The 26136-nt window shown below is 36.6% G+C and overlaps 3 protein-coding genes across 3 annotated transcripts in view; 1 reads left to right on the top strand and 2 right to left on the bottom strand.

The window, feature by feature from the left end:
- The window catches only part of LOC121389705, a 210274-nt gene extending 209614 nt beyond the window's left edge, over positions 1-660 (bottom strand). The window contains exon 1 of the mRNA XM_041521356.1: positions 365-660. The gene's annotated coding sequence lies outside the window, so the exon portion shown is untranslated. The remainder of the gene's footprint in view (positions 1-364) is intronic.
- LOC121390778 lies at positions 555-17328 on the bottom strand. The gene is made up of 6 exons (XM_041522698.1): positions 17233-17328; positions 9304-9622; positions 4586-4785; positions 3683-3852; positions 2824-3086; positions 555-677 (listed from the first exon to the last, which is right to left on the bottom strand). The coding sequence occupies exons 1-6, from the start codon at positions 17306-17308 to the stop codon at positions 644-646; spliced, it is 1062 nt and encodes a 353-aa protein (XP_041378632.1). The 5' UTR covers positions 17309-17328; the 3' UTR covers positions 555-643.
- Positions 17329-24411: 7083 nt separating this feature from the next.
- LOC121389704 (E3 ubiquitin-protein ligase MIB2-like) overlaps positions 24412-26136 on the top strand; it is a gene marked incomplete at its 3' end in the record, with an annotated part of 45370 nt that continues 43645 nt past the window's right edge. Inside the window, exon 1 of the mRNA XM_041521354.1 lies at positions 24412-24455. The remainder of the gene's footprint in view (positions 24456-26136) is intronic.

Genomic DNA, 26136 nt, shown 5'->3' with positions numbered 1-26136 from the left:
CGCACTGACACACACACACGCACTGACACACATACGCACTGACATACACACAGACTGACACACACACACACGCACACACAGATTGACACACACATTGACACACACACACACACACACAGACACACACCAGATCTTTTCAGCTTACTATTTAACCACTAATTGTTACAGTTCTGTTTAACAAAATCAATTTCCACAAAAACTCTACAAAGTACATGTATTTGGACTGTGTATTGAAAGATGGATTTAATATAAAATATAATCAAATAACTTTCCCCTGAGAAAGGCAGCTTAACTATAGTGCCTAAAACAGATAGTAATTATAACGGAAATACTGAACATGTTTTTCAGCAAAAAGTCTCCTTACTTTGATTTATGTGACTTTGTAATGTCTTTCCACTGACATAAGATGCCGCCATCCTTTTTCCACTGGTCAACGGATCCAGTTATTCTTTGGTACACATCAACATCGACTGACTCTAAAGTAAATGGTACACTTGCTAGTTCGCCATATTTTTCTGCAGTTACTCTGATGCCATCTATTTCCAAGGCGACACCAATTGGTCGCCTAATTATCCGATTTAGCGGAACACTGTAGAATTTTGCTGAATCCTCTGGGATTGTTTCTGGTGGTGAGAGTGTTGGGTCAAAAACAATGCTGACCTTTCCCCTTAATGCCTCTGAAATACAGCGAAATAAAAAACTGATATATACATGTGTAGCTGTTTTACTGATGGTATGAGGCAGGGAATTATTCAATATTTTGTTTAGGATCACGTTGCGTTTCGCTACACATGTTTCAGAGATCTTTACGCAATTTTAAAAATGGTTGCTAATCAATTATCAATTGACTAGAAATCTTGCTAATCAAGATTTTAAAACGAAATGTTCCGTGTGAGGAGTATCTCTTTTGAAAGAAAAAGTTAAAGGTTTGTTTTGTTTAACGACACCACTAGAGCACATTGATTTATTCATCTTCGGCTATTGGATGTGAAACATTTAGTAATTCTGACATATAGTCTATAGCGAGGAAACGTGCTACATTTTTCCATTAGCACCAAGGAATCTTTTATATGGACCATATCATAGACAGGATAGTACATACCATGGACTTTGATATACCAGTCGTGGTGCACCGACTGGATTTTTATGGAAGAAGTTTAGAGATAAGAATTTCTCATGCAATAAAGTGTTTTGCAACATTTCCAGCTGTCAAAACAACAACAAATGTCATTTCATCATTTTCAAAAATAAATTTAATAAAAAATGCAATTCAAATAATTACGGAAATTAATAAATGAATATTTACACATTTTCGATTATTCCAAATGTCTGTTTCTAACAAACACATAAAAAAGCTGTCAGTTAAAAATTTGAAATCAATTTGTTAACAAGAAGCCCATGGGTCTAAATGGTCACCTGAGTAAACTGTTGACCTGCATACCAAACTCATGGAGTGCAAGACTGTCACACCCATTTTCCAAGTAACACCTACACTGTATACCTCAGCTTTTTGTAAAGTCAACACAAAAAGAAGCATCATAAGCAACAAATAACAAAGATGAAATGATGAAAGCCGAGTGCAGAAACACTTACCATTTTCCATCAATGTCACTACTAGATGGAGTGGCCTGCTTTTTGCCATTTTAAAATTTCATTTTCTTGAGACATAATACATTAGTCCATATTATTGGGTAGTTTTTAACATAAGGGACATGTATATCCACAATTAGCAATATTTTCATCATGCACATAAGTGTACAAGACTAGGGGGGGGGGGGGGGGGGGCAAGAGGGAAAACTGCACCCCTAGTGCTGGAGCAAAACCTCAAAATCGGGCAAACATTACAGAGATATTCGTGGAAAATGTGCTAATCTGAGACCTTTTTACCATGTATTTCCATCATTCTATCCATGAAAAATAGTGATTCGTTTTCAACCCTATATAGCTGTTGGTAGTAATGTTAATATGAATAAATGTTGTTATCCAGATTCGGACATTTTCGTTTAATTCAGGCAAGAGCCAGCCTGCCCCCCCCCCCCCCCCCCCAATAATGGGAGCCTGTACACCTATGTATATACACCATACATGTGGGGTGGTGGGTGGGGGTGGGGCGGAGGACCTGTCTAATATAGACCGTGAATTTAGCAGCATTCTGTGCTTCCACAAAACCCAGATTTTGAGTCAGAATCCTAAAACACCTTCCTTACACACCAGTGTAAGGGATGACCTGTTGTACATCAAAATAGTCTCCAACATATGTTGGAGATCACTTCTGAGACTTATGATTGGTTGTTCCGAGGTCATGACCCAAGTGTCTCGAGTAATTATAAACTGACGACGTCATTTTAGTATGTTATTTATGACTATGAAGTCATTAATTTCTACTTTCTACTTAATGTTGAGGCTTTTTGTTTAATGTTTTCCCCGTTAAAACTATATTAAAATGAATTTTTGTAAGGGTGTGTTAGAAATAGAATAATACACTCTCACTATTTGGAGATGATTTATCTTACAACTTGTGATTTCCAAAAGTATCTAACTTGCTTTCGCTCATTAGTTACATTTGGCAACCACTCATTTCTAGGGTACTCGGGTATTATTCTCTAAATATTAAATCATTTACCGGTAATGCCTGTTACTCCAAGCGTACATTTTTATAATGAATCAAAATACTGATGAAAGTAGCCTATGAAAAATCTATATTTTGGTGTATGGTGTTAGGATAGGAAGGTCGATAATAAAAAATAACAGTACACTTTGTACACTAGTCAAAATTATGATAACTGTGAACAGTCCTTGACATAAGAAGAATTGCATTTTTACCTGTGACTTTGAATTTTGGTGAAAAAGCAACAACGGGATCTGCAAATTTGATTCCACCATCGAACACCATCATGGAATTGTCCGTAAGCATTCAAAGACTTAACCCACGTGTCTTCTGGTTTCATAAGAGTGGCTATGAATTTCAAAACAGGATGAGCATCGAGAATCTTAATATTCGAGAAAGTGACTTCTCCCGTGGAGGCTCTCTTTTCAATGGTGACACCACCATCCCCAGAAATTAGTCTCGGACCAGTCATCTTCACCTGGAAGTGAACAAAAAACACAAAACAAGTTGAAGGTGACAAAGAAATAATATGACTTTCAGGGAATTAGAGGTTTTGAGAAATTTATAAAGGACAATCAAATTTGAAGGTCCAAGTAAAGTCAGTTATTGGTTTTAAAACCTTGTTTCTTACTGTGATAAAAGGAAGGAAATGTTTTATTTAACGATGCACTCAACACAGAGGAAACCTGCTATCGCCACTTTATGGGCTACTCTTTTCGATTAGTAGCAAGGCATCTTTTATATACACCATCCCACAGACAGGATAGCACATACCACGGCCTTTGTTACACCAGGGGTTGATATTGTAATACCAAGGAAATAACAAAATAATTGCCTGTCATTTGCATTTAATCATCTGTATAAAAATTAATGTTGTATTTGACTGGGTGCTGTTTTTAAAACTATGTATGGTTATGTACAAAAAAAGGTGAAATATATGCATAGAACTAAAATAATTGTTACGTGTGTATGTGTGTGTGTGTGTGTGTGTGTGTGCATGCACGCGTACACACATACACACACACTGTTTGCAGAATTCTCACTTGAGACATTTTTTAAATTTAGAAACATCACCTGTGTTTGGAATTCCGAAGATATTTTGAGAGATACAATTGCTGTGGAATCGAGACCAGACGTCACAATGTTTTTGTTGATATCCACTATTTTTAGTGAAATATTAAAGGAATTGTTTGCTACAACCTTGGATGGAAACTCTTCAGAAAATTGTATGGTCCATGCAGGAACTACAATGAGAATAACATCAACATATAGTAAAAAAAAATATATATAATAATAACAGAGCATTTTGTTTATATTACCTCTTAATTCACTATCCAAGTTTAGGAGATCGCTATGCAATTCTAAAACATTAAATAGTAGTTGCTAATCAATTTCCATAATTGATAGCAACTTTTGCTATAATCAAACATTTAAATACTTAATTTGCAAAAAACATTTTTAATTTAATGTCATCACAACACTTTGTTAAAACTATGATCAAAACTAATTTCATGGATTAATTTGCTCAACATTCAGAATCATGCTCTGCAGCAGCCTTGTGTAATGTTTCAAATACAATATACTGTAATTTTTAAATCCAATATGATGTCAGTAAATAAAAAGCACAAACTGCAGTAAAAATAAAAAGGGAATTCCCCTTCCAGAAGTAATGTTCAGGCCCACATTTAAACATGTATTTAAAAAAGCTGCTAATTAAATTAAATAATCTAGGGATTCTTCTTTTCTTTTCATACTCATTTCTCTTGGCCGAACAAAATTCAAATTGTTAAAAACAAGCATTCTGAGAGTACTGCTAAAACAATACATGTGTGACTCCCCTACCAGACCCAGACATTTGTTTTATCTTCTATAAGTTCAGCCTGCATGTGTCAAATTACTGTGTTAAAACTGGCTAAATCACCATGCAATTTGGCAGATGGCAGCTTAATCTCTCCATTCACATGTACCTGTACTTACTTTCAACCAGCACAGGATTTGTGGCTTTTTCCACAGTGGTGGAGTTAGGCAAGGTAACTGTGATCTTAAACACACGTTTGGCTGGAAGGTTGTGGATACTGGAGTGATAGTGAAATAAACCCTCCAATGACAAGGCACCATTGTCTACTCTCAGATCTTTGGTCAGTGTGGTTGTTCTTTCATTCTCACCACAAACATACCTGAAAATTAGACATGTAAATAGAGTACATATATAGGACCTGGAATTCACACTAACAAATGTTACCACATCAAAGACACCATTTAATTACTGTGTTACCTGGGGTTTTGAGATGTGCAAACAAATCTCCCTTAAAGGAGAGGACAATTAAGGCATTTGGCCTGGTATGCATATACAACGATATATAATGCACATTATTGCGTAATATCAACAAGTATAATCGTATAGTTAATTAATAAAACGGTTAAATGTGACAGCGCAGCCATTTTGTACCATCCTAGTGAATACTCCCTCTGGCGAGCTGGTGGTTACGTAATACCTAATGTGTCACGTCAGGAATTAGTCTTCGAACTGAAGAAACAAAACATACCTGATTTTTGCGAATCCATCTCAATGTTCTGTAATAATAGTCATCCCAGTAAGCCAACAACAATTATATATTATTTTTCAATACAAAATAAACTACCATTGTCAAAGTGTTGAAATAACTGTATTATGGTTTCACATAAATTAATCCATGTACTGAAATAATAATCGGAGTGTTTTCTTGGTTAATTGGTCTTTTCTTTCCGTGGCCTGTACCTGTGGTTCCTGATTGGCAGGTGTACATTTAGACGGTCCCCAGACACTGTGTCTAGACACACTAAAAAGACGTGCCTCTTTTATTAAGATCACAGGGTGTTGTGTGGTAACCGCACGGATACCCCTCCAATCGCAATGGGCATTATCAGCCGCCTGCTTTATTATTGTAAGTAATTCTGTAAAACCCTTGATTAAGTAGACTTTCCCATCTAAAATCACAAAACTGACCAATTACGTCGTCCTAAAGAAAAGAAAAGTATCACTTGGGTATCGTGAGTGGTCGTTTTTGCTCGAACGTACCCTACCAATAGGCCTAATAATATGCATTTTTTCTTTGGATTTTTAAAAATAGAAAAATACTATACTATAACTCCAATTCGTTCTATTGATGCAAATTGAAATATATTTAGTTAAATAGTTTATTATACTATCAAGTCATTTATGTTTTACAAATAAGGTTAATGAAAGCGAAGCGCCTTGTCGTAAATTAATGCATTTGTTTACACTGTGCTTAAGAGGAGATGGACGGAGCTGACGTCACTTCGCCCCAAGCTATACTACTGGTCGTCACAAAAACGAAACAAAATGGTTGCCCCCAATTAGCAGGAATAATCATGGTTTTTTATTAACTCTAAAATTACGTGTTTTTCATTTGTTAAAGTGTCAGTATGTGTTGGTGGTCCGGATATGCATCTTTCTAACACATAAGGCTCTTGTTTGAGTTGACCCTACCTTTAAGCAATTATTTTTCTTTTTTTCCTTAATATTTTTTATTTATTCTAGTTTAGTATTAATGCGAAGCCCCCTTAAAAAAAAAATCCTTGTGCATGGCACTCAACCAGACACTTGTGGAAATTTATCCTACAATCAATTGGTCAATATGACGACTTGTCAGTGACCAAAAATATAGGTTATGTGACATAAGCCCAACTCAACTCGACTCGAAGTATTTCAGACTAGATTTTCAATAATATATTCTAAATATTAAACTGTTTCAGCACAGTATATATCAGGGCCATAGCTAGGATTTTTGTTTGGTGGGCAACTGAGTAGTTAATAGTCTAAAACTCCTTAAATGGTTAAGAGAATTTTCTTTAAGTTTCTACATATATATATATACACAAATAATGTTTGTGTCATGATAAAGTTATTTACTTATGAATTAGTTTAGAAATGCTTTTTTAATGACAAAATGTGGCTTAGTCCAGCTCGCCAAATGCGAGTAAAAATTGTGATGGACAAATTAAAAAACGCAAATACCAGTCCGACAAGCGATCTCTTTTTCTGACTGACTATAATTTGCTTCACTGTTTATAGTCAAATTAATTTTAATATGTATATATTCCTCATGGTCTTATAAAATGTCCTTTTATAAAACACAAATTAAATATTGTCTTATTATAATATTATCAGAATTTATCTACATATAATTACTACACGTGTGCTCCTTTAAGATTAAATTTTGTTTATTGATTTGCCAATCAAGGTATGCATGGGGCTTGATTTCCTTTGCCATGTGATGTTGATCACTTACCAAGGGAACTTAATAAATATCATTTGAAGTGGAGACAATGTATATTATAATATTGTTATAAACAGCAGGGCTAGCTCTGGGTCAGCAGAAAATTTCACCAAATTATCTAATAAACTTAAAAAATTGCAAAAACCCAGTTCTTTTGTAACAGAATATCAATTATTACATGAAATTATTTCGCAACATTAAAATAAAATTTGCCAATTGTTTTTGAAATTCACAACTGGTGAGCAAATTTGGCGAGTGCCAGAGCTAGCCCTGGAACAGTAATTATGAGTAATATTGTTTTATATAATATTATATAGGCTGGCGGACTAGTAACAAATCCGGCTAGCTAGTAAATTGTACCCGGTATAGTTGTATGTGGTCCAGCAGGCTAGAGAAATAGTTTCTATTTCTGCACCCATGGCTTACAAAGAATGACATCATGTATCTTACAGTATGATGTCATACTGCAAAATCCTTGCTAATTTTATTGTACTCGATTTACGTACAACTGGAAGAAATTATAATTTACCAACTATTCTTGTTGGACTGGAGGATAAAAAAAAACCTCAAAATGGTTAAGTTATTGGTTTTATTCTACTCAGGTCAAATGGTAAATGCAGAGCTTCATGATTTTAGAAACTCTAATAGTCACAAGATAAAGCCAATATCATAAGACAGTAATCAGTTATTCTTTATATAAAGCTGTCACATGGGGAAAACCTATAACTTGGGGCGGGATATAATATATATATATATATATATATATATATATATATCAGGGGTGGGTCCTGCTTGACGTCATCATTAACGGGGGGTGAGAGGGGAAAAAAGAAAGGAATAAAAAAATAACTTGTTTATCACATCAGTGAAAAAAAACACCCCACAAATTGTATATATTTTACATAATGGAATAAATAATATAAAAAAGGAATAAAAGTTATGAATTTAAACCGGCCTCGGTGGCGTAGTGGTTAAGCCATCGGACTACAGGCTGGTAGGTACAGGGTTCGCAGCCCGGTACCGGCTCCAACCCAGAGCGAGTTCTTAAGGGCTCAATGGGTAGGTGTAAAGTCACTACACCCTCTTCTCTCTCACTAACCACTAACCAACTAATAACTAACCCACTGTCCTGGACAGACAGCCCAGATAACTGAGGTGTGTGCCCAGGACAGCGTGCTTGAACCTTAATTGGATATAAACACGAAAATAAGTTGAAATGAAATGAAATGAAATATGAATTTAAATCCCATATATGTATAAAAAGTATGAGTATTCAGTAGTACTGTGTCCTGAAAATTAATAAAAGATTGCACCGTTGAAGCGTTTGACCGCCTGAGCTAGCACATGTTTAGACAAAGAGATTAATAACGTCATCACTGACTGGACGAAATTTGACCTCTACTGGCTCTTGAGATAACCAGTACATGTAGCTGTTCTGCTTACTCCCACTTGTTAACAAAAAAGTGGAAACCTTTTGTTAATTTTAAAATCCTTTATAATTATTGGATAGACTACATTGAACAGTCAACAATAAATACATTTATTGATTATTTCAGTATATTTTATGCTATTTCAAGCAGTTTGTATTGCACAAAAGTCTCTTGCTTCGGACTGGGACACTCGACCCGACAAAGCTCCGTACATAGGTGTTGACAGGTGTTGATTGTAACCAGTTGCAAACTCTGGGTCCTTTGTTTTAATTGGAGTGTAATACCTTGATGGCTCTCTCACCAAGAATGGTGTTATTGTTAACGTCTGTTTTATCTCTTGACTGGCTCAGCAACTTTGACAAAATTAATGTCTAGCCTAGTGGCTGTGGATTGACACTACTGTAGGTCCGACTTCCGTGACTGACGATATATACTTAGGCAGACTTTAAAATCACAGACGTCTGAAACACAAGCTATACTGACCACTATTTATTTATTATTTTAAATCATGCATGAGGTACCGATGTCTGGGCAGGCCGGTCCACTTGACGGATAAGAATTTGTTCCAATAATAGAAATGGACAGGTGCTTCGGACCGACAAGAATGACAAAAGTGGGACCGGCAAACACATGTTTTTAAAAAATAATTTCGGTCTTAGAGATCGAGAATCGGTCTCAGACCGGGAGAAAAGAGTTTTTCCCCACCCCTGATATATATATATATATAAACAGCAAGTAATAACCTCCAAAAACTAAATCTCAATATTGGGGATTAAATTTGCAGAAGCAGAAAATCTTGCTAAATTTGCAGCCCGCAATGGGTTATTTAAATACTACAGAGGTCAACCTACTCGTAATCATCAAAGAAAAGCTTGAAAATTCATTTCAGCATTTTATATTAAATTGCTATAAAAACATAACAAATGGTGCTGTGGTGCCTTATTTATCATACTGAATAATTCTTTCTAAAACAAAATCTCCTTACTTTGAATCATCGGACTCTGGCCCTCTTCCATATTTCCACTGACATAAGACACCTCCATCTTTTTTCCACTGGTCAACAGATCCACTTATTTTTCTATACACATCAAAATCAACTGACTCTACAGTAAATGGTAGACTGGCTAATTCACCATGTCTTTCTGCAGTTACTCTAACACCATCTATTTCCAACGTGGCAACAATGGGACGTTTAATTATCTGATTTTGTGGAACACTGTAGACCTTTTCAGAATCCTCTGCGATTTTTATTGGTGGTGAATAGGTTGTGTTAAAAACAATACTCATCTCCCCCAGTGATTCTCCTGCAATAGAATAAATACTCATTCTCAATAAACCAGTGCATTTTACTATCGAAAATTTGCCTTGATAAACTAAACGTGTTCTAAATCTAAAAAGGATGGTTGTACAAGATATGATGAATATAAATTTGTTTGAGTTTTAACATCATCAAAGTACTTTTCTCTGGAGATGTTGAAAATTATTATCTCTCGATCTGTTCATTTCAGTGTATATGAAATGTCATTTACCTTTAAAAATGTGTGTCATAAACTGGAAAAACATAAATACATTGGTTGTGAATCCTGTAGAGAAGTCGCAGTAAATATTCTAGAATACAGTTGTAATATATAGAATGAGTTTGCATGTGATGTTCTCTATGGCTGATGCTTTCTAGCGAAGATGACGTGGTAATATTAACTTGTTCAGAAAAGAAACACCATACTATGTTAATTTGTCAAACAAAAATAACCAGTAATATCATATGGATTACTAGTATTTCTAATCTGTAGGCAACATGATTATAACTAAACACAATAGACCTCTTTCACATTCCACTGCGCATATGCCCGTTGCGGGGTAACTCGAGGACGCAAACCGCGAACTCACGCGAGATCTCACAAAAATAGACCTGTGGACAAGTTGGGGGGCATAGTCAATTGGAGGCCACGCAATAGGAATGTGAATATCTCCATGATTAATAATTATTCTATCAGTAGGGAACCCGAAAATTCTGTCGACATCCAACAAGACTTATTGGAGACATTTGTGAATTATTGCTTATCACGAAATAAAAAAAATATTTTGTTGTTAACGCCCGACAAACCATCGGTTCGGATTCGTACGCAATAAATATCGGATATGGGCTGAAATATTAAATATTAATGTGTGCGCACAGATATTTATTGTATTTAACATAATTTAAATATTTATAAAGCATTATACAAATAAATATATTCAGGATTCTTGTCGGGATTTCTTTTCGCCAAGTTATTTAAAATTTTGTTTGGTATTTGGAATAAAATTAAATGATACATATGAAAGTTGAGCTATGGTATATAAACATTAGAATCAGGCCCGTACGAACGATATCTGAGTTGGAGGAGGGGGCACAATCTGTAGTGGATGGACAGTCTAGCCATATTTTAAACCGGGTTATAAAAGTGGGGCTATAGTCCCCACCTCCGATTTCTTGGTTGATACCGACCTGAGAATGGACAGAAATGTAACTGTATTGCATATACAGCTATTTAAATTCGAAGCAAGATTATTTAACCTAAGAAAGATTAAGTTTTATTTATAACACTAACCGACAGCTTGATAATATAGCTACAAACTCAGGATGGTCTCTTTATTATAAATTCATGAGGGTTTATTATGCGCAGTCATAAGATACTTCGTTTGAATGTTTGAAGCAAACATTAAGTACCATGCCAGGCCCGTAGCCTGGAGGGATGGGATTGAGAGTTCCGCTCAAATGAAAAACAAAATCGGATTTCACATATAAAAGTCCTTGTCCCCAAATGACCGGGATAACGTAACAAGAACGTCTGTCAGGTTCCATTTGCTGCAAGTTCGATCCTCCTCAGTGGGCCCGTTTGATTATTTCCCGTCTCAACCAATGATCCATCAAAGGACGTCGTGTATGCTATCCTGTTTGTGGGGTGTGAGAAGTATAAATACATTGGTACTACTGAAAACAAACAGTTTCTTGTCGTGGCTCTATGACCAGGCCATTTTACACGCATACCACAACTTAATGTAACTTGTTAACGTATATTTCGCAACAAAAGTTCGTGTATTATTCTCGAGTGTAACCGGCGTCATCTCATTGTTTGGCAAGGGGTTCTATATGTATATGTATATGTATATGTATATGTATATGTATATGTATATGTATATGTATATGTATATGTATATATATATATATATATATATATGTTCCGTTTACATGGAATTTCGATATCCCCCTACCCCCCCCCCCCCCCCCCCCCCCCGCCAACTCCCACCCCACCCCGCTAATCATGCTGGCTACGGGCCTGAAGTTATATACACTATTCATAAGTTAGACCAAACATCAAATTAGGATCGTATCGGGTTGCATGGGTCTACCACTCTGGAAAAGTTGCTGCACTTTATGTTATGTATAATCATGTACATTATAAAAACGTGTGATACTTGCATACCATATTGATATATAGGATTTCTCCTTATACTTGTAAATGTGTATCAAAGTGCTGATGGTATCGCTAACGATCTCGACCAATGTTCTCAGGTACAAAATACAAAATAGTAACCAAACACTATTGTACATACAGATATATCTTTACTTCAAACTTATCTTCATGTAAACAAGATGTCATTTTCTAAATTCTTCAAAACAAACAACGCAAACAGCATGTCAACTTTTACTTCCGCGTTTACATGTGACGTCAAACTTTGATCCGATCCGACCTCTGGAGGCCAGGGGCCCAATCCCGGGAAGATCAAACTTTGAGCCGCGTTTACTCAGTTTCTGACGTCATGCTAAGGTTTTCGCATGTGACGATTCATATATGTTTTAAAACTTCGTAAATATCAGATATTATTTCAAGTGAAGTTGTATGTATCTGATACACATTTTAGTGAAAATAAAATAAAATAAAATGAAAAAAAAAGAAGAAGAAAGAAATGTTTTATTTAACGACGCACTCAACACATTCTATTTACGGTTATATGGCGTCAGACATATGGTTAAGGACCACACAGATTTTGAGAGGAAACCCGCTGTCACCACTACATGGGCTACTCTTTCTGATTAACAGCAAGGGATCTTTTATTTGCACTTCCCACAGGCAGGATAGCAAAAAAACATGGCCTTTGTTAACCAGTTATGGATCACTGGTCGGTGCAAGTGGTTTACACCTACCCACTGAGCCTTGCGGAGCACTCACTCAGGGTTTGGAGTCGGTATCTGGATTAAAAATCCCATGCCTCGACTGGGATCCGAACGCAGTACCTACCAGCCTGTAGACCGATGGCCCAACCACTACGCCACCGAGGCTGGTAAAAAAATAATAATAATAAAAAAAAAAAAAAAAATTAAGTAAATAAATAAATAAATACATAAATAATTTGTGGATAGACATGTAACATTGATTAGTAGTTGTACGACTGTCTTTTTTAATGAAACGATAAGGGGAAAATAGAGCTGTGATAAAGGTCTGTGTTAGTTTTGTTGAGTTTTTAGGTGGAAGCGGAGGCATATTTTATTAAATTTTAAATCCTGATACATGTGGAGAATTAAACATCACTGGAAATCTGCATGAGTATTTAACTATAATTCTAATTGTTAAAAGTAAAAAACACATTCCACTAAAGGTTTTTTTTTTGTGTGTGAATCTTTTTATTTTACATTGTTAAAATGCCCTTGACAGGCGATTCCAGAGACTTCGTCTAAGTTAATGTTTCACTGCTTTTGGTATTAAACCATTCTGATGTAAACTTTAGTAGACCGTTTTTCGCAGCCATTTTAACATCTTGTACGAAATATGTACGTTAGTCGCTAGCGATTCACAGCTCCTACGAAGCTAATCACGACGCTCATGACAACTGTCGATCATGCCCCCCAATTTGTATATAGCCTCGATACCGTCCAATTCAGCAAGGGGCGGTACTCTTCGCGCACATGCGCAATGGGAATGTGAAAGAGGTCTATTGTATAATCTAGTGTAGGTGATTTATTAAAAAAAATCAATTCAGATAGATGTCGAAGGAAACGTTTTGTTTAACGATGCACTCAACAAATTTTATTTACGGTTATATGGCGTCGGACATATGGGTAAGGACCACACAGATATTGAGATAGGAAACCCTCTGTCACCACTTCATAGGCTACTCATTTCGATTAGCAGCAAGGGATCTTTTATATGCACCATCCCACAGACAGGATAGTACATAACACGGCCTTTGATATACCAGTCGTGGTGCACTGGCTGAAATAAAATATAGCCCAATGGGCCCACCGATGGGGATCAATCCCACACCAACCGCGCATCGAGCGAGCACCTTACCACTGAGCTACATGATACATCCCACCCCTTAGATAGATGTCAAAGTCCACCACCTGTTAAATGTAACAGATCTTAAATAATATCACATCAGAACCAAAGACATAAGGCAAAACGTGTAGTGCTGTGAGGAAATACAGATACCGAGAAGACAGATTCATCTAAAGAATTTGTAGACCAGTGATCATGCATGGATGGTATAGTAGGGTGGACAGGCCCAGCTTCAGAAGTATGAGATGGTACCAATATAAATAGGGAGGGCCAATCAATAGTTTTCAGTAAAAGCATATACCTAGCCAAATTAGCTGGCACAAATTCAGCAATAAATTAACAATTACTCAAAACCACCCACCTGTACATCTCTCGGACGGAAGAGCGACCTTAAGCACTCGACCAAACAAGCACTCCAACCCCGGGGATCAACAGCGGGATGGTAGCGAATGAATTAATAACCGCTAGATATGACAATGCTTGAATCGTGACATCTGGGACCCCCTTGGTCGAACATCCACCCTACGCACTCGAACAGACCACGTATTCCAACCCGGGGGGAGAACGATGAAATGACAAAAGTAAAAGCATATACTCAACCAAATTAGCTGGTATAAATTTAGCAATATAAATTAACAATTACTCAAAACTACCCGCCTGTACATCCCTTGGATGGAAGAGCGACCTTAAGCACTCGACCAGGCACTCCAACCTGGGGATTAACGGCAGGACGGTAGCGAGTGATTTAATAACCACTAGATATGCCAATGCCATTCAGACCTAACCACGATAACCATATTATTCTACTGTAAATATGTTCATGTTCTGAAGCTCGTGATTGACAACTGGCATACACCACCCGCTAACGACACATTAGGTTTGTGTCTTTAAAAAATAAAAATAAATTATTGCTGGGTTTTTTTTTCTTTTTTCTTTCTTTCTCACTAAGACAGGATCGAAGTCGCAGTAACCCAATTGACTAATTAACCAGCCAATCAACATCGTTAGATAATCAACCAAGATAGGACACCACTAATTATCGCCTATTTTTTGAAGCACTCTCATTGGTCCAATCCAGCCAATCACGGATCAAGAACCCCACTACACCTAACTGTAAATAAACTGCATGAATTTGTCTTTGCACCCGCACCATGTTTAAAAAAAAAAAAAATTATTACTGATGCATTCCATCCTAGCTAACTAAGGTAAGTCAACTAGGGTTCCAGAAGCAAAGACATGCAGGAAAACCGATACCCAACTATCCAGATAGCCTGAAGACAAACCAAGTAAGCCTACTAAAATCCTACATTTAGGGGACGGGAATCAAAATTCTTCAAACTAAGTACCTAGATCAGTACATATATGTATACAATTGCTACTTGCCACTGTTAGTTTCGTTTTATTGCATTGGTAATAAAGTTAAGTATGCCAAGCACTAGGCTTTTAAACCAATACCTACACTATAAGGGTTTAACCCTTCAAATTAGATAGCTAGGCTAGTTTAACTCCCCCTCCGTCATTGTATTCAATGCTATACAAGGAAGGAGGAGGATGGGTGGTCATGAATGACCGTTGAACTCACTAGAATAGGGACTTAAGACAATAGGTACAACCGTAACACAAAACTAGGATTCACACACAGACTACATGCTCACTGCATCAGTATACAGGGTGCACTGACTAATGATAACAATGCACCCGCCCCCATTTAATGGCCCAACACGTACTCTAATAAGGAACCGGACAAAAGAATACCGTTCCGAGTACACAACTGCAATGCACCCGGGGGAAGCTGAACAAAAGAATATCGGCCTCCCCCACCCAAACCCCCAATACTTGCTGCTGGTAATAACTTGGTACTTGGTGATGCCTTGACCAGAAGCGGTCAGGCCCTTTATAAGGGCCCTATGGGCAACCTAGGGAGACATCACAGCATCGTAAAGGTCTAAAATTAACGAGCTACTCTCAATTCACTAATATCAAAACCTATATTAGCTCGGCCATTTACCTTTCGACCGACCGTTCAAAATTGTGCCAAATTCCCTAAATCAAAATTGCGCACCCTTTTCTCTTTGGCATTTAACTGCTCCATTCAAATTCCATAGCACCACCACCACCCCCACCCACCTGCTACCGATTTGATCAGGCTGCTGGTTCTCCCTTGCACCTGCCAGTGCAGGCGGTCCCTCCTCTCCCCTCCCCCCACCTTTCCTGTCATGGACGGAGGAGCCGGCCAAGGCCGGCTCTTGCGCCCACGACAGGCGTGCGCTACAACAGCTTGTTCTGAATGTGCACGTAAAACCCTATGACATGACATAAGTTGTTTTCAGTTAAAAACAGCCCGCCTAGCCCATCTGCATATTTTAAAAAATTTCAGGCATCAAAGATTTTTTTTAAAGAATTGGTCCAGAGTCAGGAAACATTTTGTTTAGTGACATTTCTAGTCAAATGAAATTGTCCCGCATTTCTCTCATCCCCCTCTCCGAGTCCTCGACAACGAAATTGTTAACAGATAATCTAACATTTTTGGAATTTACAGATATAACAATTCACATGTTTTGCAATTATAATTATCAGTTGAGCAACTGAATGGTTATGATGGTAAACAAAACAAAAATCAAACGCAGTGTTTTCTATTTCTCATTTATCGTCAACATCCCTGACTGCTTTAATAATTATTCTTCCAACTGTGTTTGGTTTGTTTTCTCATGCACGGTTTACGCAATCAACATCTGATTTATTGTCTGCACTGCTTGTCGTTCATTTGTGATGTTTTTCTTCACAGTTTGTGAACATTTTCATTAACAATAATTAAAATTTAGACAAGTATGTATCTCAATACAAAACTTTACAAACTCTTAAAACCATTAATTTTGCTAAGTAGTTTTTGTTTATTCCGTAAAATTACCGATATCGGTTCCACATAGGGTCTTAAAAATTGTAAAAATTAAATGCTTTGGCCTTGTTGATCTGGTATGTGAGGTCATGTGACATGCACCGAATGTTAATTCATCTTTCTCCATTTTAAGTCGATTTCTACGAGTCATGTAGACCCAATATCGGTAATTTTAAGGAATAAACAAAAACGACTTAGTAAAATTAATGGTTTTAGGGGTTTGTAAAGTTTTGTATTTAGATAGGCCTACTTACTTGTCTGAACTTTATTGTTAATGAAAATGTTCGTGAACTGTGAAGAAAACCTCATAAATGAACGGCATGCCAATGACAACAAATCGGATGTTGACTGCGCGAACCGAAGCACAAGAAAACAAAGTTAACGGAGTTGGAAGCATAACGCAGTTATGGACGTTGGCGATACTTGAGGGTGCTTCACTTTTGTTTACTAGAATGGATTTGTTTTAGGTCCACATTGTTGATTTTTTACGTTAACTGATTACAATCTATTTTGTTTCATGTATCATAACTGAAAAATGTAGAATAGTATTTCCGTAAATGTCGTATTCTTGTTTTTCTCGTTAGGTGAACGCAGTTTGGGACCTCGATGGAACGTCAGGTGAATTTACCGACCAAAAACACTCAGAAACCATCATAACCAGATATTTAAAAACAAAACAAAAACAAACAAACAAACTCACCAAAAAACAAAAAGAGTGTGATAGGACTTAGTAAAAAACAGTTTCGACAATGTAAAATTAGTCTAGAAATTCCCATCTTTTAGTTTTACATCTTCGCAGAATATAACTTTTGTAGTTAGCTCCCCTGAACGAGCAGACGATTGCTGCGTTCATTACAAATTGTGACGAGCGTTTGTTTAGCGAAATAGCCGTGAACACAACATGCGAAGTGGGGTATGGATTGATCCCCGTCGGTGTTCCCATTCATTGGGCTATTTCTCGTTTCACAAATGGTGTAACAAAGGCTGTGATATGTAGCCTAACTTTGTAAGTACTGTCTGTGGGAGTTTTAAAACTAATTTTGAGTAAAACCAGCCTATCTCAACCGATGGATTTTCTCAAGGTTCATCAGGAGAAGACTGAATTTTAAAACATCCCAACAAGTACTGCAGTATTTAAAAGCAAGATAAAAACAGTTCAGGTGAAAAGCTAAAAGTTAAAAGAGCAGTCATATCACATGATAAGCGACATGTAGCCTAATGTCCGAACCAAAGTTTGTCCAGACACAAATCACACAAAAAAACCCACTACAAATATATAGATTCCACACACGAAACTGCAACGATGTCGCCGATATCGTCTTTGCTAAGATTGCATAGGAACAAATACATGCAGTTTTCTGCCGTCTGCCATGTTGCTTGTTTATGGAATACTCTTCCAGAGGGGTGAAAGCCTCCAAAGTATGCGACACAATTAATATGAAATCAATGATCTCTAGTGGTATCATTAAAAATAATAATAACAATAAAAAATAATAATAAATAATATGACGTCATCACGTTTGCTTTTATATCATAACATGTTATGACATTGTTAGATTAAGTCCTATCCTTTCACCCCTCTTGAAGAATATTCCATAAAAAGTTAAAATGGCAGCTGACACAAAATTACATGCTTTTTGCCCTATGCGCTCTCAGCGAAGTCAATATAGGTGACATAGTTATCATCTGGTATGTGGAATCTGTGTCATTGTAATGTTTTTTTCAAGATTTGTGTCTGGACAAACTTTGGAGGAAATCGAACGGCAATTAAAGGTAGGAGAGTAATTTTTCGTAGTTGTTAACAATTTGGTTCGGACAATAGGCCTATCCACAATGATTCAGCAAATGTGCAATTTAGTTTTGTCAAATCAACAATGTTTTGTACTACAGTGCAATTATAGGCCAACTCTGTCCTGTGGTGTTGGAATGAGGGGCTACATGAGGTGCTTCAGACTGCTCATTTATTGAATTCAATTCAATTCAATTGAATATTTGGAAAATGTTATGTCTGTGACTGTGAAGACGGGTGCTAAATTGTTGTCTTAAACTTAGGCTAACTTTAAGAGTCTTAAATTTAACAGTGATCTTCGATCTGGATGTCAAAAATCGGATAGCTTCTTAAAAAAAATATTGTGGTGCCATGTCAGCTGCTTATTTTTCATTTTCAACTTCTCAAGTTTCATCAAGCAGATTTCAACAAAACTCACTATCAACTAACTAATCAACCAATTAGTCAATCAACCAATCAATCAATCAGTTCAGTTTTAGCATCTTTACATCCAAGTAAGGATATACCTAGAGTTTGTGCCCAAAACGAAAGGACTTTTGGCGGACTTTCGACAATTTGGAATAGGCCTATCACTTAGTGCAAAGAAAGCCTGAATAAAACGTTAACAGATCCCCCAAAATCGTCTGTTAGGCCTAAATTTTATCTAATTTGGAGTATCTAATCCAAACATAAATAAATAACATTAAGAAAAGAGGATCAGACTATCTAACAGGGGGTGGGGTGGGGTTAATTTTGAATGAAAGCCTAAATTATTGAAGTCCGATCTATATGTCCACGTGTTTGGTCTCTGAACTGAACTGAACTGAACATTTATTTCTCTCAGGCCGTAATCCACGGCATATGAGGAACAATATATAATACAACAATTCACACTTTTTAACAAGATGACAGAGTAAAACTATTCACATAAGTATATCTACATAAAACGAACATGGGAATATAATTATAAATAATTGGTTTGGGTTTGCATACACAATAATAATACAATAAAGCTATGAGCCGGAGGGCTTGAAAGTATTCATAATATGTTTACAAAATATTGCAAGTTTTCGGAGGACACCAGTTTTTTTACAATTAAATAATTCGTGAAATTTATATGTGTTTGGTTTGGATCGATAATATTTCGGTATATATTGAAGTCTGAATTGGTTGAAATATGGGCATGTAAAAATATAATGGAATTCATCTCCGATGTCGTTAGTGTTGCATAAAAAACACAATCTATCATGTAATGGCCGTTAAGGTGCACAGCTGGTAGGGACGAGATGGGTTGCATCCCACTAAGGAAACCCATGAGTCATTAGATGTGGAAGGTGTAATGTTGTGCGGAAACATTGATATCGAGAGGACGGTCGGAACAAGAGAAAATCAGACTATCCATGAGTGGTAACTTGGTATACTGAGTACGGACTGGCCCGGCTACAATGGTACCAATGTAAAACAGAGTAAAATCCAAAGTAGGAGTAGTAACTTAGCTAGCCGACCCCACTTACCAGAGCCGTAGCTAGGATTTTTTTTTGGGGTGGGGTGGGGTGGGGACAACTGACTAGTTAATAGTCTAAAACTCATTAAACGGTTAAGAAGAGAATTTTCTTTAAGTTTCTATAATTTTCGCAGGATTTTTGCCTCGGGTTTTATTGGCTCGGGTTAAAACACGTACCTATTCAGATCTTCATTTGTTAATTTGTTATGTTAATATCAAATTAGCGGTCACCAAACGATAATCATTTCTGCTATGATTCACTTTTCAGAGGTATAGTTTAATACCAGGTGAGCGATTCAGGTCCCATGGGCCTCTTGTACCAATTATTTAAAAATAATGCACTTTTTTAATATAATATAAAAATGGGGGTAAATGCATAGGCGTACGGGCTACCATTTGTGTGTGTGTGTGTGTGTGTGTGTGTGTGTCGTGATGCAGGCTGATTTTTGCTAGAATTAAAACAAAAATACCCGAATCTGGATTACAACATTTATTCATTTATCATTACTGCCAAACAGCTATAGGCTGTACGGTTGCAAACGAATCGCCACGCATTTATACATGGATTACAAATACTATTTTGGGTAGAATAATGAAATAATGAAGTAAAAATAATAAAAAATTGGCTTAACCCAAAACAAATTAGAACAGAAATGGTTTTACTTTTATTGGACTTAGTTAAGGCTTCTCTAAAACATATTCAAAATCCTCCCTCCAATTATGATGTAAAATATGACTTTTAGGGCCAAAACGTAAAAAACTGTAAAACAAATAGCCGATTTCTGGTAATATATATATTTTTTAATTTAGCTATTAGAAATTTTTGTCGGTTTTAAATCAGAATAAAGTATTATGCATATTATAACACATTTGCGTTGTTCAATTTAATAATTTTTCTGATCTTGGGGGCTAAAAATAGAAAACAACCCACCAACCCCCCCCCCCTAAAATTGATCAAAAATCGTTGATTTCTGGATAATGTTTTTATTTGTTGTAATATATGTATCAGATGCTATTTAGTATGCAAAAAAAGTGTTAAAATATATGGTCCTAAGGAGTTGGTGATGAATGAAAAGCAATAAATTACAAATATTTTAGTCTTAAAAGATAATGTCTGATTCTGGGCTGCGAGAAGTTTTGGAGACAGCGTATGCAGATAATGCAGTCACGCATATGTTCACAGGAAAGGCCATAGCACGAGCCGTAAGGGGTCACAACCTAGTATCCATGGTACTACAGTCATTACTGGTTTCCGAAGTGTTCGACATTGAGTTGGATGAAAAGGATTGTAGTGAAGGTGAAGGGGTGGATTCCAAGGACGATGGACATGGTACTGTTACCAGTGACAGTGATGGAGATCAGTAGAAGTGACCGTTTCTGGGCAGGATTGTCCACATACTTGGTGATAGAACAGATGTTAATGAGAAGTCTTAAGACAGTTGGTGGGTTGACAAGAGGAAGGGGGATGACCGACGAACTCTACAAAAATCACAGCTGAAGTCGGAAAGCTCTAGCTTTGTGATATCATTACAAGAAGGAACGAAAAGAAGAAGACCGACACTCAAAGAACACTCTGGCTGTTGTCCCGCCCTGCCTGTTCAGAGATCAACGAGGCAATGCAGAAGCTAACTGGGACCATGTACATGACGAGTGAACAGCATAAAGAGAGCCACAGTGCAACTGAGAAGAGAGACATGAACAATAGCAAGGCCATGGCAGAATATTTGCTAGAGAGAAACCCATTTGTAGGTGGGGATACCAAGTTGAAAAGCATTTTAAGTGGAGTTGTTGCCAATGAAAGCAAGGCATATGATGCAAAGGAAGTTGGAGATAAGGTGATTGTGAAGATGAAAGGAAGTTCCGTGTCAGACTTCATATTTAGAAAGAAAGACCAAGTCGTTACGTTACGATAGATGACAAAGCGGTATTGAAAGTTGAAGGAGAACCAGTCAAGATCGATCCACAGTTGTTGTTTCAGAGATTGGTCACAGCCGCTATGGAATCTGTTCCTGAAGACGATCTGACTGATCTGTTTTCCTATGAGCTATGCCGGCTTTGTTTGAGTCACCGCACTTGTTTCGGGAAGCTGATAATCCTTAGCAGACGTCATGAAAACTAAGGTTTATCCAGACAGCAAGCTACCTGATGGTCATCACGAGTATGTGATAGATGGAGGGTGCCTATTGCAGTGGCTTCCATGGCCAAGAGGGCATAGCTATGGTCAGATTTGTGCAATGTATGTGGAGTTTGTAGAGACAAAGTATGGCCAAGCTACAGTTGTGTTCGACAGTTATGAAAGTGGACCTAGTACTAAGGACAATACACATCAACGACGTACAGTGGAACATATCGGAACCGAAGTTAAATTCAGTGAGACAATGACTCCACGTGGAAAGAAAGCCAGTTTTTTTTTTGCAAACATGAAGAATAAACATTCATTCATCTGCTGAGGGAGAAACTTCAAGCTGCTGGCATTGAAGTCCTACACGCATCGAGTGATGCCGATGTCCTCAAGGTGTTTGGATTTGGGAAGGGTGTTGTTCTCAAAGTGTACGATAAAAGTTTAGCGTTCAGAAATGCTGCCTCTGTGTTCAACAAGGAGTCTGGAGAGGTGATGAAGGAAGAGGCTGTAGAGGCTGGAGAGTCCACCCTATAGTGCCTGTACAAAGATGACACGAGAGAAGGGCTGGACAACTTACGGGTTAGCAAGTTTACAGAAAAGGTTACGAAAAGCTTCAGTTTTGTTGACCCCAGAGAGTTACCACCAACATCAGATACGGCAAGGTACCACAGCCTATGTGTATACTTACAGATTCAGGAACGGAAAGGGAAGGGGGAGGGTGTAGATCCAACAGATTGGGGATGGGAAGTTGTCGGTGGTGTTTTGAAGCCACTGAAAACTAATAAGCCACCATCTCCAGATTGTGCAGAAAAGTGGGACTGGTGTGTAGTGCAGCTTGCAGTATATGCAAGGGGGTTAGCTGTGAAAACGCTGAACGCCCTGGATGTTGACTGATGAACTGTTTAGGCATATGGTATGCACGTATCGTGACTGTGCAACTATTATGTGTTGACCATTTAAAGAGTCAAGAGATTTCTTTTGATGTATACAAATAATTTTCTATTGGGAGTGGAAAAAGTATTTAAGTTAATAACTTTAATCTTATGTTTGAACTCAAATACTGTATTCTGATTAAAAATAGACAATTTGCATCATCACGTCTAATAAGTAAGTTTTTCATATTCCAGAAATAAGCAATTTTTAGGTAGCTGTTTAAAATTGAAAAAAATAAATATTAAACTTTATAACTTTAGTATTATTCTTGTAAATAAAATATCTTATTTCGATTAACAAAAGACAACACTTTCTTTGTATTGTGTAATTATTTTAACTTGGTACAGAAATAAGCGATTTTGGTAAATTTTAATAGTTTTGTTCGTTTTATTGTTTCAGTTGTTACCCTAACAATCAAACAAATTATTAAAGTCAATAACTTTAATATTTTTTGGCAAAATACTTTATATTCTGATCAAAGCAGACAAAATGTGCTTCCGTATATCAAATAGGTAAATTTGCAAAACTAATTTCTAAAAATCAACAATTTTTTGTTTATTTTGTCATTTGTTTCTCTCTTTTTAGCCTCCAAAAATCGAAATATTATTGAAGTCAATAACTTAAAGAGTTTTTATAATGCTAACTACTATATTTTGCTAAAAAAAAAAGGGAAAAAAAATTGCATTATTATATCTAATAGGTAAATTTTCAAAAAAGTATTCCAGAAATCAACGATTTTTTAACATTTTTCAACTTTATGACCAAAAATTTCATAGTTAGCATCATAGTTGGAGAGAGGATTTTGGATATGTTATTTGGCATGCTTATCCCATTGCAAAACAATTGAAACCATTTCTGTTCTAATTTGTTTTGGGTCTTGTGTATTTCTACTGGACTAATGATTAAAATTGTTCAGGCCAGCTCATTTTGCTATATGATTCTAAATCAGTTTGACTTGGCATGGAATACATATCCCGGGTGTTCTGTTACACAAGAAAGCAATGTAGCAGGAGATTTATTTCCTAGAACATTAACAGTACATGCTGGTACTCACGTACGATTTGTTGCAGTTGAAGTTCTTGCAATGTTCTAAATGTATGGCATGTATGTCAGTGGTGGTCACAAGAGCACGGTTCTTTCTATTAACCACTACGAATCGTCTGTAGGTGCTGTCCTGTACTGTACTGTACTGTACTGTACTGTACTGTACTGTACCATGGGCGTCGATCGGTGGGGGACAGGGGGGACGTGTCCCCCTCACTTTTCAACGCCGGGGGACAATCTATATAGGTGTCCCCCCCCCCCCCCCTCCACTTTTTCGTTTAGCAAAAACAACAACAATACCACCACCAACAAAAACAACAACAGCAAAAATGTAATGGTGAAGCGTCGAGAACACTCGAGCGAATAAGTGTTTTTCATCATAGAGGGAAATTTTTTATTTGTTTAATATTCATTCACTCGGGACAGATAATTCGTAATTGCTAGTTATTCATTAAATCCTATGTTGACATAATGTTAATGCCTTAAGGTCAAGGTGATATAGCACAGCCATAAATAGAAATATCGGACGAGCAACGTGAGGTACAGTGTTGTGTAAGTAACTGTGTTGTATTATTTATACTGTTGCCCAGTTTTTGTTATTCACTTACAAAATAGTATGTTTTATTTTATTTTCATTTACTTAATTTGTTTAAATATACAATAGTGGTGTATTTGTAATAATATTTGGAAATCTCAATCGAGGAAGTAATTGTACCTAAATTATCTAACGTGTAAAGACACGCATTTAAATATTATTGGTGGTGGTGTTGTTGTAATTGATCCCTTTAGATGTATTTTATATTATGTAGCAAATAATACAACTGTAATGTTATACATATTAATTGTTTATTAAGTTATTAAATGGAAAGCTTCAAAACAGAAAAGGTTCCCATTAGTTTCGGTTTCGATATGGGTTGTTTGTCGCTGTGCGCGTTAACCTGCTGGTTCCAGTGTACCAAATCAGTTCCTAATGCCGATAATGTTAACGTTTATTGATATAAGCTGCATATCAACACATCCAGGCAGTACACCAATAAAAAAGAAGAAGAGGCACCTCATATTTAATCGACACCACTAGAGCACATTGATTTATTAATCATCAGTTATTGGATGTCAAACATTTGGGAATTTTAATGCATTTCCTTAGAGAGAAAACCTGATACATTTTTTCGTTAATAGCAAGGGATTTTTTTAATGTATAATATATGCAATACTTTTAATATACCAGTCATGGTATACTGGCTGGAAAGATAAATACTGTGCAAAAAAAATAGGGGGAACATACCATTTATTGATAAATGTATTTATTAGCAACCATCATTTTTGCTACAAATCGCAGTTCCATTTTTAAACACTCTTCTCCCTCCCCCAAAATTCACCACCAATCCTTATTTACACATATAATGGTTGGGTTTTTTTTTGGGTTTTTTATTATTATTATTTTTTTTTATTATTATTATTATTGTTGAAAATCCTTTTTTCAAAGGTAGGAAGTTGATATTGGGGGAGAGGAGGGCTGTCCTTTTAAAAAATTTGCATATGTACCATGCATTTTAATATTTATTATAAAATCTTGTTTTTACAATTACGGACCGGCCTCGGTGTTGTCGTAGCTAAGCCATTGGACATAAGGCTGGTAGATACTGGGTTCACAGCCTGGTACTGGTTCCCACCCAGAGTGAGTTTTAAGGACTCGGTGAGTAGGTATAAGACTACTACACCCTCTTCTCTCTCTCTTACCACTAACAACTAACCTGTCCTGGACAGACAGCCCAGATAGCTGTGTGTGCCCCAGACAGCGTGCTTGAACCTAAATAAGTTGAATTAATGAATACAATTAATGCTCATACATGTATATAAACTGAATGCAGTGTGTGCGAGCAGTCCGCCTATTAATTTGTGTCTGATGTGCCTGCAGCTTGCATTTTGGTCACATATACAATTATTTCATTGTGGCTTGCATTTTGGTCATATACACGATAGATAATTATTTCATTGTGGCTTGCATTTTGGTCATACACCATAGACAATTATTTCATTGCGGCTTGCATTTTGGTCATATACACCATAGACAATTATTTCATTGCAGCTTGCATTTTGTTTATATACACAATAGACAATTATTTCATTGCAGCTTGCATTTTGTTTATATACACCATAGACAATTATTTCATTGCAGCTTGCATTTTGTTTATATACACAATAGACAATTATTTCATTGAGGCTTGCATTT

This window comes from Gigantopelta aegis, chromosome 15, assembly GCF_016097555.1.
Source record: "Gigantopelta aegis isolate Gae_Host chromosome 15, Gae_host_genome, whole genome shotgun sequence".
NCBI lineage: Eukaryota > Metazoa > Mollusca > Gastropoda > Neomphalida > Peltospiridae > Gigantopelta > Gigantopelta aegis.
This window is presented reverse-complemented; position numbering and strand designations above follow the sequence as displayed.